This window comes from Telmatherina bonti (genome assembly GCF_933228915.1).
Source record: "Telmatherina bonti genome assembly, chromosome: 16".
Lineage (NCBI taxonomy): Eukaryota > Metazoa > Chordata > Actinopteri > Atheriniformes > Telmatherinidae > Telmatherina > Telmatherina bonti.
This window is the reverse complement of record NC_136614.1, coordinates 15,990,320-16,006,092: the sequence shown is the minus strand read 5'-3', so window position 1 is coordinate 16,006,092 and position 15,773 is coordinate 15,990,320. Positions and strand designations below refer to the sequence as shown.

Sequence of the window (15,773 nt, the reverse complement as noted above, 5' to 3'; positions counted from 1 at the left end):
TGCATCTGTATCTTAGCCACAGTCTCATGAATGACGTCACATGCCACTGCTGCGTCTGCGCGGGGTGGTATGTAAACAACAATGGCAACAGCAAACTCCCATGGTACATAATATGGTCGAAGTCCGACTGTCAGCAGTTCATTGTCACGACAGCAGATCCTGTCCTGTAAGTGTGTGTGTGGGTGTGTGTTACAACAGGGAAATTGAACATTTGCTGGACCTCAACACTCGAGCACCGTAGTTGCCCACCCCTGGCCATTGTTTTGTAGGTTTTAGATGTTTCCCTGCTACATCACAAATTTAAAAGGAGCTGGTTATCCAAAAGCTTCTTCATGATGAAGTGTGTTACAGCAGGGTAACATTGAGTACAGGACAGTGGCCCAAGATGTCCAAAGCTGGTACCTCTGGATCCTGTGCATTAGGTTCCTTCCTTGTCCAAGAGGTGGTGTTCAACTTCATGCATAGATCAGACCACAAAGATCCCAGCGGGTAAAACCCAAGCAACATTTGCATCATAACAGGTGGCTCGCTGGGGAGCTTCCCTTCTGGAGCTGGTTCCAGGAAGGTGCCCCAGCAATCAGATTTATCCCATTATCTATAAAAAGAGAGGGAAAAAATGGATTTAGTACATTTAGATTGCCAACTTGACAATTTCACCACCTGAAGCAGTTTCCTCAGTTGCAATGGGTTTTTCCTTCCCATCTGAAATTCCATAATGCTCATTTAGTAGCTGCATGTTTTAGGGGGAAAATGCTAAAAGTTCAAGTACAAACATTAAGCGCTCTTATTTTCTCCCTCAAAGCTGCTCTTCCATGTTGACAATGGAGTTGGACGAATCACAGCAGAGCATGTTCCTGAGGGTGAGGGTTTCTGTGATGGTCTATGGCACAGCATCACTGCCAACAAGCTTCGCCATAGGGTGGAGCTTGTGGTCGACGGGAAGAAAAGCCAAGCAGAGTCTCCCAACGCACGCAGCAACACCTGTGAGACAAACGATCCCATCTACGTCGGAGGATATCCTGGTACAGTTATTTTTACGAACTCAAAACTATGAAACATTTCATACATTATCCTGCCTTTTTTTCTTTAAAATAAAAACTAAATTATTAGCACCTAATTAAATTATGATTGGTTATAAAGCTGCATACAAACAGAAAACATTACCTTGCCTGTTGTTCACATGCGTTTTCTCTCTAAGATGGAGTTCGTCAGGCAGCTCTTTTGACCAGTACATCCTTTGGAGGTTGTATGAGGAACCTGAAGATTACCAAGGCTTCTAAGATCATGAATGTGCAGTTCAACAAGGCTCTGGAGATTAAAGGAGTCCAGCCTCTCTCCTGTCCTGCTGCAGCTGCCTAAGCAATACCCATCTTAATCCTATAAAGTGTGGAGTTTACCCCATTTAGGCAAGATCCATCTTCCTTTTATTAAAAGACTTGGTTTGGAATTTTAAAATCCCAGTAATAATGTCAAATCATTTTCCTCTGCTCTGAAAATCTACTAAACCTTAAAGCTACATCATAATTCAGTTTATCTTTTCTGCTGCTGCTGCTGCTTCTGGCACGGTAGTCTCAATTCCTGAGCATCAGAGCCTAACTGGGTTATTTTATATTGTTTGCATGTCTTTTTCTCTGCACAAAATAAAATGGTTTACACTTGGACATTTTGAACCTACATGTTGTTGCAACCAGCAAAATTGGTCCTGACTAGGAATTGTGTAAGGCCCTGATCAATAAATTCATGGCTAAATGGTAAAGACTATGTCCCCTGTAGGTTATAAGGGATCTTGATGACTTAACCTTAAACTTCCTGGACAAAAATCAAGATGTATTACTTACAGTACATAAATATTTAACATTCTGAAGAAACTTCTAGGATTAATAAATGCCAAAAAGCGGTTCCTGCTTTTTACTGACATTTCACAATTTAGCAGACTTTGAACATCCCCAAAGACTCATTTCAAATGAGCAGATGTCTCAAAACCTTAACTAGTATTGTAAAGTAAGATAACTGTAATCACATTTATATTTAGCAATAACAAAGCCTTAATCTGCAATCCTTCAATGTTTACTCTTTTTTTTACTCTAACCAACAGGACATATCTGCACTGACATATCATGTACACTAGGGGGCAATATTTACCTGATGGGTGAACATACTTTCAACTCTACCGTGCTCCTCCATTACCTCAAGATCTTCCTGGAAACTGATGAATTAGGTCCTGAAAGAATTAAACTGATATGATTAAATAAGGGTCCTGATCCCTCTTCATTCTGCATTCTTCTTTTATTATCATGGTCCTCTTTACATTGGGTTAAAAATAAAAAAACAAGTAAGCAGGCAGTCAACAAAACCTGAGGCTTTCTGAAGTGGAATGTTTAGCTAATGGAATAAATCCTGTCACTTGGAAGCCAACAACATATTTTTATGATGAGATTTTACATTTGATCATCTGGAATGTTTAAAAAAAAAAAAAAAAAAAACAAGGAACCACCTCAACTTACCTGCAGATAAGACCTGTCTACTTTCACTAGGGGCTTTTACAACCAGTTCACAGTTCAAAGTGGGGAGCTATAATTTGGTTCTTTGAGTTAAAGATCAACTTATCTCCAAAAAAGCAAAACATGAGGTTAAGGAGGCTTTTGGTGAGGAAATCCTCAAAGATTTTCATTGCTCAAATGTTGAAAATGTAGAAATATCAACCAATTGTAACAGCTGAGCTCCAAATAAAAACCTTCAGTGAGATTTAGAGACATCTGGACTGTTGATGCACAAGTTTTAGCATGGAAACATTTCCCTAGCAGCAATTTTACATATCTGCAGAAACACTGAGCTTGTTGTATTTTGATGTTTTTCTTTTACTGTAGTGCATCTTGTAACTATAAAAAATATTAAAATTGTGAGCTTGTTTAGGATGGTAATTTTTTACTTATGCTGTTTGGAAATCGTCTAATTGTTTACTCACCAAGCAAATATTTGTTGTGTTTTCAGCTTCCGTCAAGTCATACTGTAAGAAACTTAAAGGAAGGAACACAGAGTGAAATAATTATTCAAAAATTATTTTCTCATGTTGGCCTGGATTAAAATGTATAGCTTTTTTGCTATACATAAATTTTAGCAGCACTTATTTCAGTTTGTGCTTTTTTGCACTCATAAGCAATTTCCTCTACTGGTAGCCTACATTAACAGTATCTACTAACTACCAGCAATTGCGTTACAAAGCAAAAATATAGTATCAGACATGTGAAGTCATATTGTGTGATACAGGACTAAGTTGATCTAAAAGCTTGTTCAGATTGGTGACTACTCCACCTGTCAGTTCAAGTGTTCACTAAAACTCCCTTAACCCTCCTTCCCTTTTTCACCCTAGTTAATGATTCAAAGTAAAACAGCTACATACAGCATATATCTAACTCATGACTTCAGTCAAGGCATTCAAGCATTCCATGTTTATATTACTTCAAGCAATAGCCTCCTCCGCTACCATATTAACATGACTGTAGATAGATACATAGAAACAGGCCTGGCTTGTGTTTGGTACAGACTTTAAAATGAAAACCTCCAGAGGGAAAAAAAGAAAAAAAAAAAAAAAAAAAAAAAGCATTGCTCTTCATCTACACTGTGACAACACTGTCCTGGTGTCAGGTCTGGTGACTTATTGCATGTCATCTGTCCTTTTCAACTTATCTGCGGTGAGATCCAGATGTGGTGGTGTTCCAGTCCGGCAGTCTTAGCTTGTTTTGCACCCTCAGTCGTTTCCCTTAGTCAAACACCCCAGGGTCATTTTCCAACTGCAACTCATTGGTAAGCTTCTCCTTCGGGGAGGTAGATCCTCCTACTCTTCATCCAGACCTTGTCAAGACGACTGCATGAGCCCCGTGAGTCGTTTGCCCGTCAGCGACTTGCCCTGGGAGCAGATGAGGGAAGGGAGGTGAGTGTGACAGCTGTCAAAATGCCTCAAACTTTAAAGCATTCCTGAAGATGGCACAAGCAGGAGGAAAAACAGAGAAGAGGCGAGGTTTGCAAAAATAAAGTTAAAGAGGAGTGTTTAAGTGGGAGATGCTAAAACAAAAACTGTTGGGGTTGACGACCGTAGAACCCCACATTAAAGCAAAGCAAATAGCCCCAAAGCCAATAGTGAGAAGGGAATTGTTAATCCCTTTTAATTATGATTTCACACTGTAAACTCCTTTGTTGGAAGCATTTTGCATCTTCTCTATTCTTACAAGCAATTCTTCCTTCACAGTCATGCATCTGAACAAGCTCATTAGTGCACTGGACAACAAGATGCCCCCAGTCAACTAATCACCACGCTATTTCTTGAAACCAGTATAAAGAAAAAGAATGTCCCCTCAGGGAAGGAGCCAAAGTGCAGCCAATTACTGAGCACACGCAATAATTAAATCAGAACTTTTGCAAGTCTATATTGATTATATAGTTTTATAATAATATGTAAACTGGTTAATAAAATGGTGTAACATTTGATAATATGGTGACTGAAATACCAAACACTCTCTCTTAAATTAAAAAAAAAAAAAAAAAAAAAAGCTTCTCCTGGAGGTTTAGCAGTGGTGGGGGTTACTGGTTTGGTTTCAACATTGCAATTTTTATGAAGGGAGGTGGGTAACTCACCACGCTGCGAGTGAACTTCTCCAGGGAGGTGCGTCGCCCCTGCTCCATTTCAGGCTGCACACATAAAGCAGAACATTTCAAAAGACTGACGGTATGAGAGGACCTGAGTTCATCTGTGTGCTTGAAGTCTTTCCCATGTATGGATTAGTTCACCCAAAAATCACACTAAACAGCTGACTCATAGGTTAATGACAAACACTCACTTTCTTCCTCGCCATCAGCAGGTCCTGGTACACACTAGAGCGTAGGAAACGGGAATAGCTGTCGCTTTTCATCAGCTTGTAAATGTGGTCCTAAAAAAAATTAGAGGGAAAAAAAAAAAAAGCGTTTGGACAAAAAGAGGAACATGGTAATTATCTTTTGTAGTTTCTGAAGGGAAAAGACATGGAAATAGAAAACACTTATTTGTGTTGTTGTTTTGTTTACAACCTAAATTTTTAGAGCAGATGGCCAGTGGTTTTTCTTTTTCATGCACCATTCATTATTCTAATTCTACAGTTTTCCATTAACCAATATTTGTCAAAGACAAAATACTGCATCATTAGCAGGAGGGAAATAAATGTACTCAGCCCAAAAAGAAGATTTGACAACGTTTAATCAGCTTACTGGGTCAGTTAACTTGGAAAACTCTTTACTTCTGCTTGTATAATGATGGTCCATCAATACCAGCACATTCATTAAGATGTGTTGCTTTGGAGTTGGGTTATATAGACCTGGTACTACCTGTGCAAACACGCTTATGTTATGAGCGAGGGATTCATGTTCTCTGTGGGGATTACAGATGCAGCTTTTTTACATGCTAAGCAGCTCCATAAATTCCTAGGCAATCGTCCGGAAAATCTATGACTAAAAATCACTTCACTACACAAACCTTTTAGTTTACTCCAGTGGAGCATGGACTCCAAGAAAGGCAAATTGGGTGGACAGCAGTCTGAATGCCTGAGTAATCCACATCAGAGATAGCTTTAAGTTCTATATCAAAGTGAACTATATAAATACTAAATGGTCAAAAGAAAAAAAACACAAAAAAAAGGCCTTGCAGTTAAAATCGATACCTTTGGGCTCAACCTTTAAATACAGCAAGACGCTGTTAGCATAAAACTGAGCCCAAAAAAAAGTACATGCATACACACAATGTAAAACTGCCATTTCTCTCCTCAGACAATGTTTTCTCTGAGTCATGCTGAGCAGCAGGTGTTCCATCATTTCATCTGAGAGGTTTTTGCCAAAATGTTTATCTGCTAAATTTCAAGGAAACCTCAAAGAGTCAGCTCTGACTTCAGTCATTTTCCCTCAGTCTTCTTTTAAATTAAAAAAAAAAAAAAAACTTCCAATCGGGCTCATGCTTCATTCTAAAAGGTCCATTTATGGATAATAGTTGATTAGTTTCCATGTCAGTTATAATATGCCTAAAATGTCAGCCATTCCCTCCCACCTGTGCGTCCTCATAGCTGTATCTTCCAGGGTCTTTCAGGTTTTGGCTGGTGCGTTCATAGCTGTGAGAATCCAAATTGATGGAGCTGGGAGCTCCTTCGGCCAGGAACTCTGCCCAGATATCCTGCGCCCGCTGTGCAACATCCTGCTGTGGAATCCTCTTCAGGTCCTGAACTGCCAGCCAAAATCTGGAACAAAGTTATTCATTCATTTCACTTTTCATTCAGAATATTATGTAGCTTATAGTGCAAATCCAGTCCTGTTTGAGTGGATATTAAAAGGCCTTTATCTTCTCCTTTATTTTCTGTACTAGAGTTTTAACTTATTTGGGTGGTCTACTCATTGGTCAGAAATAGTCTTACACTGCTCATCAACTAGATGGTTACATACAGGGCAAAATGTTCAGTGGAAAAAAAAAAAAAAAGCACAAGATGACAAGTTTGGTGGTATGAAGGTTCATTCAGTAGCTGATCTTATAGTCAAGTAGCTATTTATTTCACATGAGAATGAATACAACAGCTGTTGTCATCTTCAAGCTTTTAGACCCATTTGGTGTGAATCAGATCTGTTGGAGCAGGGAAGCACTTACACACCCCTATTTTAGAGAGACCTATAGAGACAATGTTACAGCAGTCTAGCCTACCAAAGATAAATGAACCTATTTATGAACATATTTATTGATTGCCAAGCTAACTACATATTGCAGCTGCATATCGACTGCTGACTGAGGACGATCACTTCCTCTTTCGGTGACGGACTTCAGGAGATTTACCGGATAGTCATTAATCAGAGCAGCTCTGAAGCTGAAAGATTCAAGACAATAAGTTGTAAATATGCAAGTTATATATGCACATTTTACTTTTTAAAAACATTTTAAATGTCAAGCAAATTAAAGTAAGCCAGTAAATCCCAGATGAAAAGTTAACTTCATTATACTTTGTGTGAGGTTGTGTTGCTGTGGAGACATGAGCAAGCGTGTTGTAGTGAGACTGGACTGAGTTCACAGCAACAGAGAGCCGCTGGCTAGCTGACTAATATTAGATTCTATCTATACTGATCTGTGGACTGGTTTAGCAATAGAGAAACACCTCTGGGGTCTGCTTCTCTCTCCTCTTCTGAGAGGCTCCTACAAACGCTCCCAACTAAAAGAAAACACAATTAAAGGTCCAGAGATCAGGGTGAGGAGTCAGCTGGGACAGCCAGAGGATAAACTGTGACATGTATACATCTCACTGTGTATATTTATGTATATATGTAGACAGACAGACCGACCGACCTATCTAACTAGCTATTTATTTTCTGCTTCGCTGACTCAGAGCTATCAACAGCCTCCACATGATTAGTTCATCTCTAGACAACCATTCCAAACACATTTCTCTTCACTCACACAGAGCTGCTTCATATAAAAAACAGCTACCATGATGAAGTGTGTTAATCTGGATGTCTAAATGAAGAATGAATTTAATATTTTCTTTGAAAATCAATAAACTGTACAAACTTAAGAAGACGACTCCCTTGTGGATTTCCCTCTACTGCAGCTGGAATAGCAGCCGTTGCCGGCCTGGATCAGCTGTTTCAGGCGTATCTCAGAAAGCAGTGTCAGTGTTCGGGTTAGCCAGGGGAACTTTCAAGAATTAGCCACCATACAACCATGTAATTACAATAATGACATCTAATAAGCTGAACTAGAGCGAGGCAAGTTCAGTCCTGGAGAGCCAAAGTCCCATTGGTTTTAGATGTTTGCCTGCTCCAACACACCTGATTCAACTCAGATGGACACAACAGTTTATGAAGTCCTGCTCAGTGACTCATTTATTGGAATCAGGGAAATGTCAGACTTGCCAACCCTTTTACTAAAATGCCAGCAGGAGAGTGTATTTTATAATTAGCACTTTTTTATAATTAACACATTTTATAATTAAACACTTTTTCATTGTAGATCTATGATAAAAATAGAAATGCAAAGATTTTGCCTGACCGAATCATGGATTAGTGAAGTAGCTCGGTTATTGGGAGTCTTTGTGCAGCTTTGTACTTGAAAAATCCACCTTCAGTTCTTTGCATAATGTTTGTTTCATGTAACGTCTTATCACTGAAACAAGAACCACCAGAATGAACAACAGTTTCTTCCTACAGGCAGGCAGATTAAACTGGTGTGATTTGTTCAGATCTCTTTGTCATAGTTAAAGCTAGTGGTCTCTGCAGGTGTTTGTTTTATTTACTTATTTATTTTATTGGTCAACGTGGGTTAAAATTGTACGTTGACAGTAAAAAGGATTAAAACTGCAAAGAGCAAAGCCTTCACAAGATGATCAAACACGTCTGCACTCACTGGTAAAAATGCACAAATGTATCGCAGTTACAGTTTATACAGCTTTTATTTTTACCATTTGAACCACGAATGGAAGGAATGGTTTTTTTTATGTATTTAAAATGATGATCCAGCACAAGTCATGGGGCGTCCCTGCTGTTCAGCTTTTGGATATTTTTCTCTTTTGGCAAACTGGATTCATAAGAAAAGCTCAACAATTAGTCATCAAGTTCTGCAAACGCCTGTTAATGACCCACAAACCATTTGCATATTTAAGTGCACAAAGAAAGACTTTGTTTCTTTTTAATCAGTTTTGGTTTTAGTATTTTTAGTTTTATGTGAGACTTAAAGTCCCAAGACAAAAACTACCAATAAATTACACCCAACATTAATCAGCTCTGTTTTGTCATTAACTAAAGTCACTACAGTTATTCTCACTACAAAACTCAAAGTAAACTTAATCACCACAGTGCATTTATGCCATTTCCTCCTGAAAACTTCAGCATATTTAGAAAGAACTGGCTGATTGATGACTGGAAAAAAAACCATTCATCCTAAACAAAGTGTAAAGATGTATCATCCCTTTAATACTGACCTCAAGTTCTCAGAGCTAAACTCAGACTCCAGAAACTTTAGGAAGAGCTCCTGTCCTGCTGGGTCCTTCAGGGCCTCCTCCAGAGAGAAACCCCATTTCTTCACCCTCTGCTGACTCGGTTCCTTGCTGGGAAAGATCACACAGGATGGAGCGGTTTACGCATTCAACAGAAACTTATGCAGAGAAGTTTATATGAAAAGTAGGGGTGCGACGTTAAGGCCTTAATTATGATTAAATAATTAAACATAACTGCGTTAAAAGTAACGCATTTAATCGTGGAAGCTTTGTCAGAGCACAATTTCCTGGTACGCAAATTACACTGATGCACACACTACTTCCGCTACCAACTTATCCGTGTTTCAGACCCTTCAGTGGGTTTATTTAAAAACAAAACGAGCATGAAGAAGTCTAGCATCTTTTTCTGGTGGGGTCTGGTGAGTAACATGCCATGCCATGAAGGAGTACTAAACGCCATTGTCGTCTCCCAGATAAGCATTAGTGACCATATAAGCAAAATGTGGAAAGTGGACCTCATCATGTAGGAACATCATATCCAGAAGGATACTCTGGGAAATTGTCACTATTGTCAGACATGTTTAGTCAACAAGCAGCGGTACTCCCACGTCATTCTGGCATCAACAATCAAATCTAAAGTCAGCTGGTTTATTGCAAATGTAAAATTAAACCGAGGGTAAAACTGGATTTCGTATCATACTGGTGTCACGACCCGCGTAGAAGGCCGTAGCAACAATGAGGGAAGGCCACACTGTGTACACACACCGACCTACCGATAAAGAAAGAAAATGTTTAAGGCCAGGCCGTCACACTGGTGAGCCTTGTCACCCTTGGCGCATTCAGTCAATAAAATCAAGCATGATAAAACAGACGGGTAGATATGACAGTAGCTTTGCTTAAAGTACGGATATTCCACCAAAGCAGCAGCACATTTTCAAAATGCAGATGTCTTACACTCATATGTATTCCTGCAGCATGGCAGTTCTATACATTCACTGTCATAAATGTAAACATCATCTCTCCATTCCAGAGTTGGGACTTTAAATGATGGTCAGAAAAGTGGTTTGTAGATCATCACTACTAAAGAAAGCGTTCGCTAAATTTGAAAAATCATGAGAAATCCCAGTAACAAAGACTTGCTGATGATCAGGTGCCCTTAAACTCTAAAAAGAAACCTCCAAGTCAGGGTGTGAAGATCTGGTCCTTTAGAGCTGCTATCCTGCAGTTTTAGATGCATTCCTTCTCCAACACACCTGAATCAAAACCAGGAGCCTGGTAAAGGGCCATTCATCCCATTCAGGTGTGTTGGAGAAGAGATGCATCCAAAAGTTACTGGATAGCAGCTCTCCAGGACCGGACTTGGTCACCCTGTTCAAAGTACCAGACCAACCTCCCGAAACAAGAGAGTATCCAAATGTTAGCCCACAGAAATATATCAGTATTTATTTCAGACACACTATAAGTAAGAATCTCTTTCATAAACTATAAAATAGCTCTTAAAACATTGTAATCTGTGTGATTTGCTTTAAATGATCACAAGTTGTGAAAGAACAGCTGTTATTTCTGGTTCCTACCTGGCCTCCAGATCCCAGAAGGTGGGGTCATCGCTGGTCCAGGGGTTGGACGGTTCAGGTGTTGTCACAAATGGGTCATACTCCATGAACTGCTCAGTGTAGGTAATCAGGCTGACAAAGATACATATGAACAAAAAAAACCAAAATGTTAAGGTCCCACCCGGTCAGGTGTCAGAGTCTAACAGTAGTCTGTAAGTACGGTAAGTAACTGTGCTTACTTACTGGACTTACTATATGGTTACTAAACCCAAACAGATAAACATAACTTACATTTTATTCCTGACTGGATTTTTTTTTTTTTTTTTTAAACAGGGTTTAGTTTGTCTTGTTCAAAGCAAGCAAAACTCTGCTCCATGGACAGTCAGGAGATGAAGAAGCAGAGATTTCAGAAGCAGAGCAACAATATTCCCATCTGAATTTCTTTGCTTGTACTGAAAAATTGAGGGTGATACCTTATCTAGGAAAAGTCTGCTAGACAAACAGGAGGGACACAAATTGTGACACAGACTCTTTACAACTGCAGTTTGTCAGTTTTTACGTTGTGTAAATGGATTTGAACACCAACATAATGATGGTCCTCTGCACTGCGGCTCACAGTTTAATATCTGCCGTGCTGTGTGATAAATGAAATGCAATATCCTGGTGGTAAATATATTTATGAGCCTATACAATAACTTTCAACCTTTAACTCAATTTTGAGCTGAACTGACTTCATTTTTCTAACAAGAAACTTTTAAACCTTGTCTGATGTTGTACAAATTAAACAGTAAAACATCAACAGAAAATGTCTGAAAAGTTCAAACTAACTCAAACATTTCATCAAATGCATTGTTGGAGCCACAGTCTCAAAGAGAAAACTAATTTCTGATTTGTAATTTGTTGTTTAAAAAAAGCTTTCAAGACAGAACAGAAGGTTTCCCAAAGTGATGCAGCAATAAAAGCAGCATCTTAAGAATGGCATATGTGCATCACAAAAAAAAAACTTAAATTTTTAGGTAATTTTCACATAGTTGTGCATTAAATTCCTTTTCAAAAGGATCCTATAAATCTGGAAAGCAGGAAAATTCAGCCGACTTTACAAACTTCATTTTAATAACATTTAACTGAACAAATTCACAGCGACTGCAATGTGATTACTAAAAAAAAACTTAAACCCTTCTCTGGAATCAAATAGGATTTTCCTTCTCCAACTTTTACTGCAGAGTCTCTGAACTTTCTGCCATCACACGTTCAGAAAATGTCTAATTTAAAAATGCCTCCATGATTCACTGGTGTATCAGAGGATGTAAAAGGCAAGCCAACAGACTGAAGGTTAATCTGATTGCAGACATGTAGAGATGAAAAGAAAAGCCTGTTTGTCAAGGCAAAATGGGAATCTTCAAACTGGAGATATGAAAATGAAAATCAGCCACACGCCCTTCGGCTTCTGAAGTATTTGTCATGTCTACAAGCTTATCTTGTAAATATCTTGTACCTGTCAGCAACTTTGGACATCTTCATGCAGTGACGATCTAGCTGGGTGTTCAGGAACAGGATCTGAAAGTGAGGAGGACAGTTGTCACTTTGTTCATGCTGTGAAACAGTAAAAGGGACGTAGAGCGAGTGCTGAATTTGAATGTATGATTTTGCAGCTGTTGCAAACCGTTCCCTGCAGGATATGTCTAATAAACAAACAGGACTGTGTGTAATTTGGTTGGCAGGCTCCATCAGTTGTATTGTTCGCTGCTATTGCTTCTCAGAAATGAGCCCTATTTATGCCAGAGAGAAATATGGGAGAGTTTTCACAAAATTCCACACAGCAGGGCGGGCTGCCACTTATTTTTCTAATGGTTTTAAAAATCAGATGTTTTAGGAGGAAACAGGAGACAGCATCAAAACTGAGATGCAACCATCTGAGAGCTTATTTTGGCATCAGCTTGATGTTTTTTTTTTTTTTTTACCTCTTTCTCCACATCCTCTTTGGTGCCTTTCCTGCAGTGATGTGAAGGAGTGTGTACTGGACTCTGCAACTGTGTTCCTTCCTCTGCCAAACCATACACTGACTGGACCATTAGAAGACAGAAAAGAAGTCAAAACACATGCAATGTGTATTTATTTTCTTCAAATGTCTGTAGAATTGTTTTCAAGTTGATTTTTTTTTTTTTTTTAAACAAACTTTACAATTATGAATACATTTTGTTAGCTTATTTTAAAAGAAAGAAGCACCTTAAACCAGCTCCAGAACTCAAACAAAAGTCATGCAGTGGGGTTGACAAATGATTGCATCCGAGTCAGTGTTGCTTCCCAAGTTACCTTCTTAACTCTGTGGGGATTCTTCATGCGTCTACATTTCCTGATGTCCATCTCCGTGGTGTTAACACATCCAGGCTGAAGAAGAAGCAAACAAAAACATCATTACAATCCATCCTGAAAATCTAAAAAATAAAGCACCTAATTCCTTTTTGTGTTTATAGAGATGCCAAACAGCTGTGAGAAGATGAAAAGAAAAGATTGTTGATGGGAGATGAGGTGGGTGGCTGTAATCTCTTTCTCTCTCTTACACACACACACACACACACACACACACACACACACACACACACACACACACACACACACACACACACACACACACACACACACACACACACACACACACACACACACACACACACACACACACACACACACACAGTGGCTTACCACAGGCCTGTGGACATCCCAGAAGGCTCTCTCCTGGCTGTCAAGGATCTTCCTTTCTGTTTTATCCTTCTTCCGGTCGATCCTGCAGATGAGATGAGGCAGTGTGAGAGTTTCAGCTTTCCTAAAATCGACTTTGCATGCACCATCAGGACCAACTTGTGAGGAGGAGAGAGACAGGCAGTCTGGATCTTTTAAAGTAGAGGAAGGTCTAGTTGTTTAAACATTTTCTTGGGAAATAGTTACGTTAAAATGGATCTTAACACCAAGCTCTCATCAGTCGTCATGTTGTTTACAGAAAGAACAGAAAATTTTGGTTGTAAAAGGAAATCGTTCTGATGCACCTGTGTTTTTTTTTTTTTCCTTTTTATACAAAAGCATGGATTTTATTAAGACTTTAAGGCGATGTGGCCACTATTAGGTAGGCTGATTATTATGAATTGACTTGAGCTGATGTGTCTGAAGTGCCCAGAGACGACATTGTTGGGAAGTGGCGTGATACAAATAAAGCTGAACTGAATTGAAGGAAACGTGTTTCTTTAAAGAAACCAACAGTTTGCAGTCATGAGCTCTTCCAAGCAGCTACTTCACTCTAAAAACTAAAATAATTTATGCGAGGAAGTAGGAAAGGTCTATGTAGCTGCCTGAAGTTGCCCCTCTTCAGACAAACGTCAAGAAAAAGTAAAACTGGATGGTGAAATAAAAGACCTGTGCACCAAAAACTCGGCCTTTCTAAGATGCTACATCTTTAAAAAGATGGTTCCGGTTTTTCAGGGAGCCAGCTGCTTCATAGTTAGCAGGACTAATAAAGTCTGAGCTAAGGTCTGGAAGACCAAAACAATTCGGGGGAACAACTTATAGATATGCAAGTGAAATGACATGCAGGACCAAGAAAGACTTCACTAATTTGATGAGCAACAGTGGTGGTGCAATGATTTACTGTGCAGCCATTCTGCACTGATGAAATCATGATGTAGTTGTCAGCTAAAAACATTTTCTGTATCCTAAAAAAGAAAATTCAGCCTCAGAAGTTTCTACATTTAATCAAGTCTGGGGAAATTTGGAAATGAGTCCTTTCACGCTGCAGTGAGCTAACTCTCTGTGAGGAGGATTACTGTGTAGAGTTGCATGTTAAACCCCGCTACGAGCTTGGCTCAGTCGATTTTGTGTTCCAGTTGTGATGCAGCCGGTGACATGCAAAACGTTTGACTGATTTATGGTAAAGCAGATTAATTTAACCCTTTCATGCATGAATTAATAATAAAAAAGCAACATTTTTTTCAATATATTTTACCTCTACAGACATGTGCAATGATACTTTTTTGTTTTTTAGTGATATTTAGAATTTACCATGATTTATTTTAATGTATTCTAGAAAACATAATATATAATCATAATTATACTACATAAATCATCTATAAAAAATAGCTGTATCATTTTCTTTTCATTTATCGCAAAGTCAAACTTGTGTAATTACATTATGTTTAGTTATATCATAAATGTATTTATTTATTCTCCAGTGAGTGGAAATGTACTGGATGACTCACTAACAGCTTGTAATACTTTCAAATAGGTGTCCACTATATGGCCACTATGGCTGAAAGGGTTAAACATGCCATTTCTGAATGGCAACATTTGCTGAAACACAGATGGATTCTACCATCACACACACACTCTAGGATCAACGACACAGATGAATGCGTCTCATGACCCTCCCAATCCCGCAACCTGAAAATCACTGAAGAGTCAAAAAGTGTGTGTGTGTCCCGCCTCCACACCCTCTTTTTGACTGAATCCAAGGGCTAAACTATGTCATCCTTTTAGATTCATATCAAAAAGAAAAATATCTTTGTTAAAGGCTAAAAAATAAAAAGGAAACTATGAAAAGCAGGTAAAAGGGCATCTTTCCTTCCTCTCTTTCCATTTCCCACACTAAAATAAAGCAGCCGTCAGAGCGGTGGTTTGAAAAGATTCATTTTATCTCCTCAGAAACTTTCCCCTGTCAGAAACACTCGCATTGGAAGAGGTCACATTAGACTTTACTGCATTGTTCTTTTACAATGCAGTGTGAATGACATCAGTGCATGGGCTCCAATTTTACGTGTTGCCTTGGCAACTGAACACACTTACTTGACCTGGGCCTCAGCCTGCATGTAGATAAACTCCCACTTCCTGGCAAAGGCTCTCTGTAGCCTGGCTAAGTTCTCCTGTCAGTGAGATACAGACATATCAGAATGTTAGAAATTTAACAACATGCGAGTTAAGTCATGAAAAAGGTTTCAAAGTTTGAGTCTACCCTAAGAAGCAATTTATAGCTCACATCAAAGCTTTCCACCTGTCTGACCATTGAGAGGTTTGTGGTTTTTCTGCTCCAAGCTTTATCCCCGCTAATCAATACAAAGTAGTGATATCTTGGAGAAACAGTTCAGCACTCACCGCCTCATAATCTGCCAGCTCCAGCCTCGTCTTATTCTGCATGGTTCGCTTGCACAGGTAGATGGCTGGGAGAGAGGACACAAGGCAGGGATTTAAT

At 39.1% G+C, this 15,773-nt stretch overlaps 2 protein-coding genes across 2 annotated transcripts in view; one reads left to right on the top strand and one right to left on the bottom strand.

Moving 5' to 3' along the window:
- Positions 1-2,910, top strand: part of lama2 (laminin, alpha 2) — a 192,912-nt gene extending 190,002 nt beyond the window's left edge. Inside the window, exons 72-73 of the mRNA XM_079255305.1 lie at positions 803-1,022; positions 1,199-2,910. Of these exons, the coding sequence (XP_079111431.1) occupies positions 803-1,022; positions 1,199-1,359 (381 nt within the window). The 3' untranslated portion in view covers positions 1,360-2,910. The remainder of the gene's footprint in view (positions 1-802; positions 1,023-1,198) is intronic.
- Positions 2,911-3,856: 946 nt separating this feature from the next.
- The window catches only part of LOC306767772 (regulator of G-protein signaling 6-like), a gene marked incomplete at both ends in the record, with an annotated part of 78,521 nt that continues 66,604 nt past the window's right edge, over positions 3,857-15,773 (bottom strand). The window contains 12 exons of the mRNA XM_079255891.1: positions 3,857-3,907; positions 4,633-4,686; positions 4,836-4,925; positions 6,068-6,254; positions 8,973-9,098; positions 10,562-10,672; positions 12,036-12,097; positions 12,502-12,603; positions 12,854-12,928; positions 13,244-13,325; positions 15,371-15,447; positions 15,677-15,741. Of these exons, the coding sequence (XP_079112017.1) occupies positions 3,857-3,907; positions 4,633-4,686; positions 4,836-4,925; positions 6,068-6,254; positions 8,973-9,098; positions 10,562-10,672; positions 12,036-12,097; positions 12,502-12,603; positions 12,854-12,928; positions 13,244-13,325; positions 15,371-15,447; positions 15,677-15,741 (1,082 nt within the window). The remainder of the gene's footprint in view (positions 3,908-4,632; positions 4,687-4,835; positions 4,926-6,067; positions 6,255-8,972; positions 9,099-10,561; positions 10,673-12,035; positions 12,098-12,501; positions 12,604-12,853; positions 12,929-13,243; positions 13,326-15,370; positions 15,448-15,676; positions 15,742-15,773) is intronic.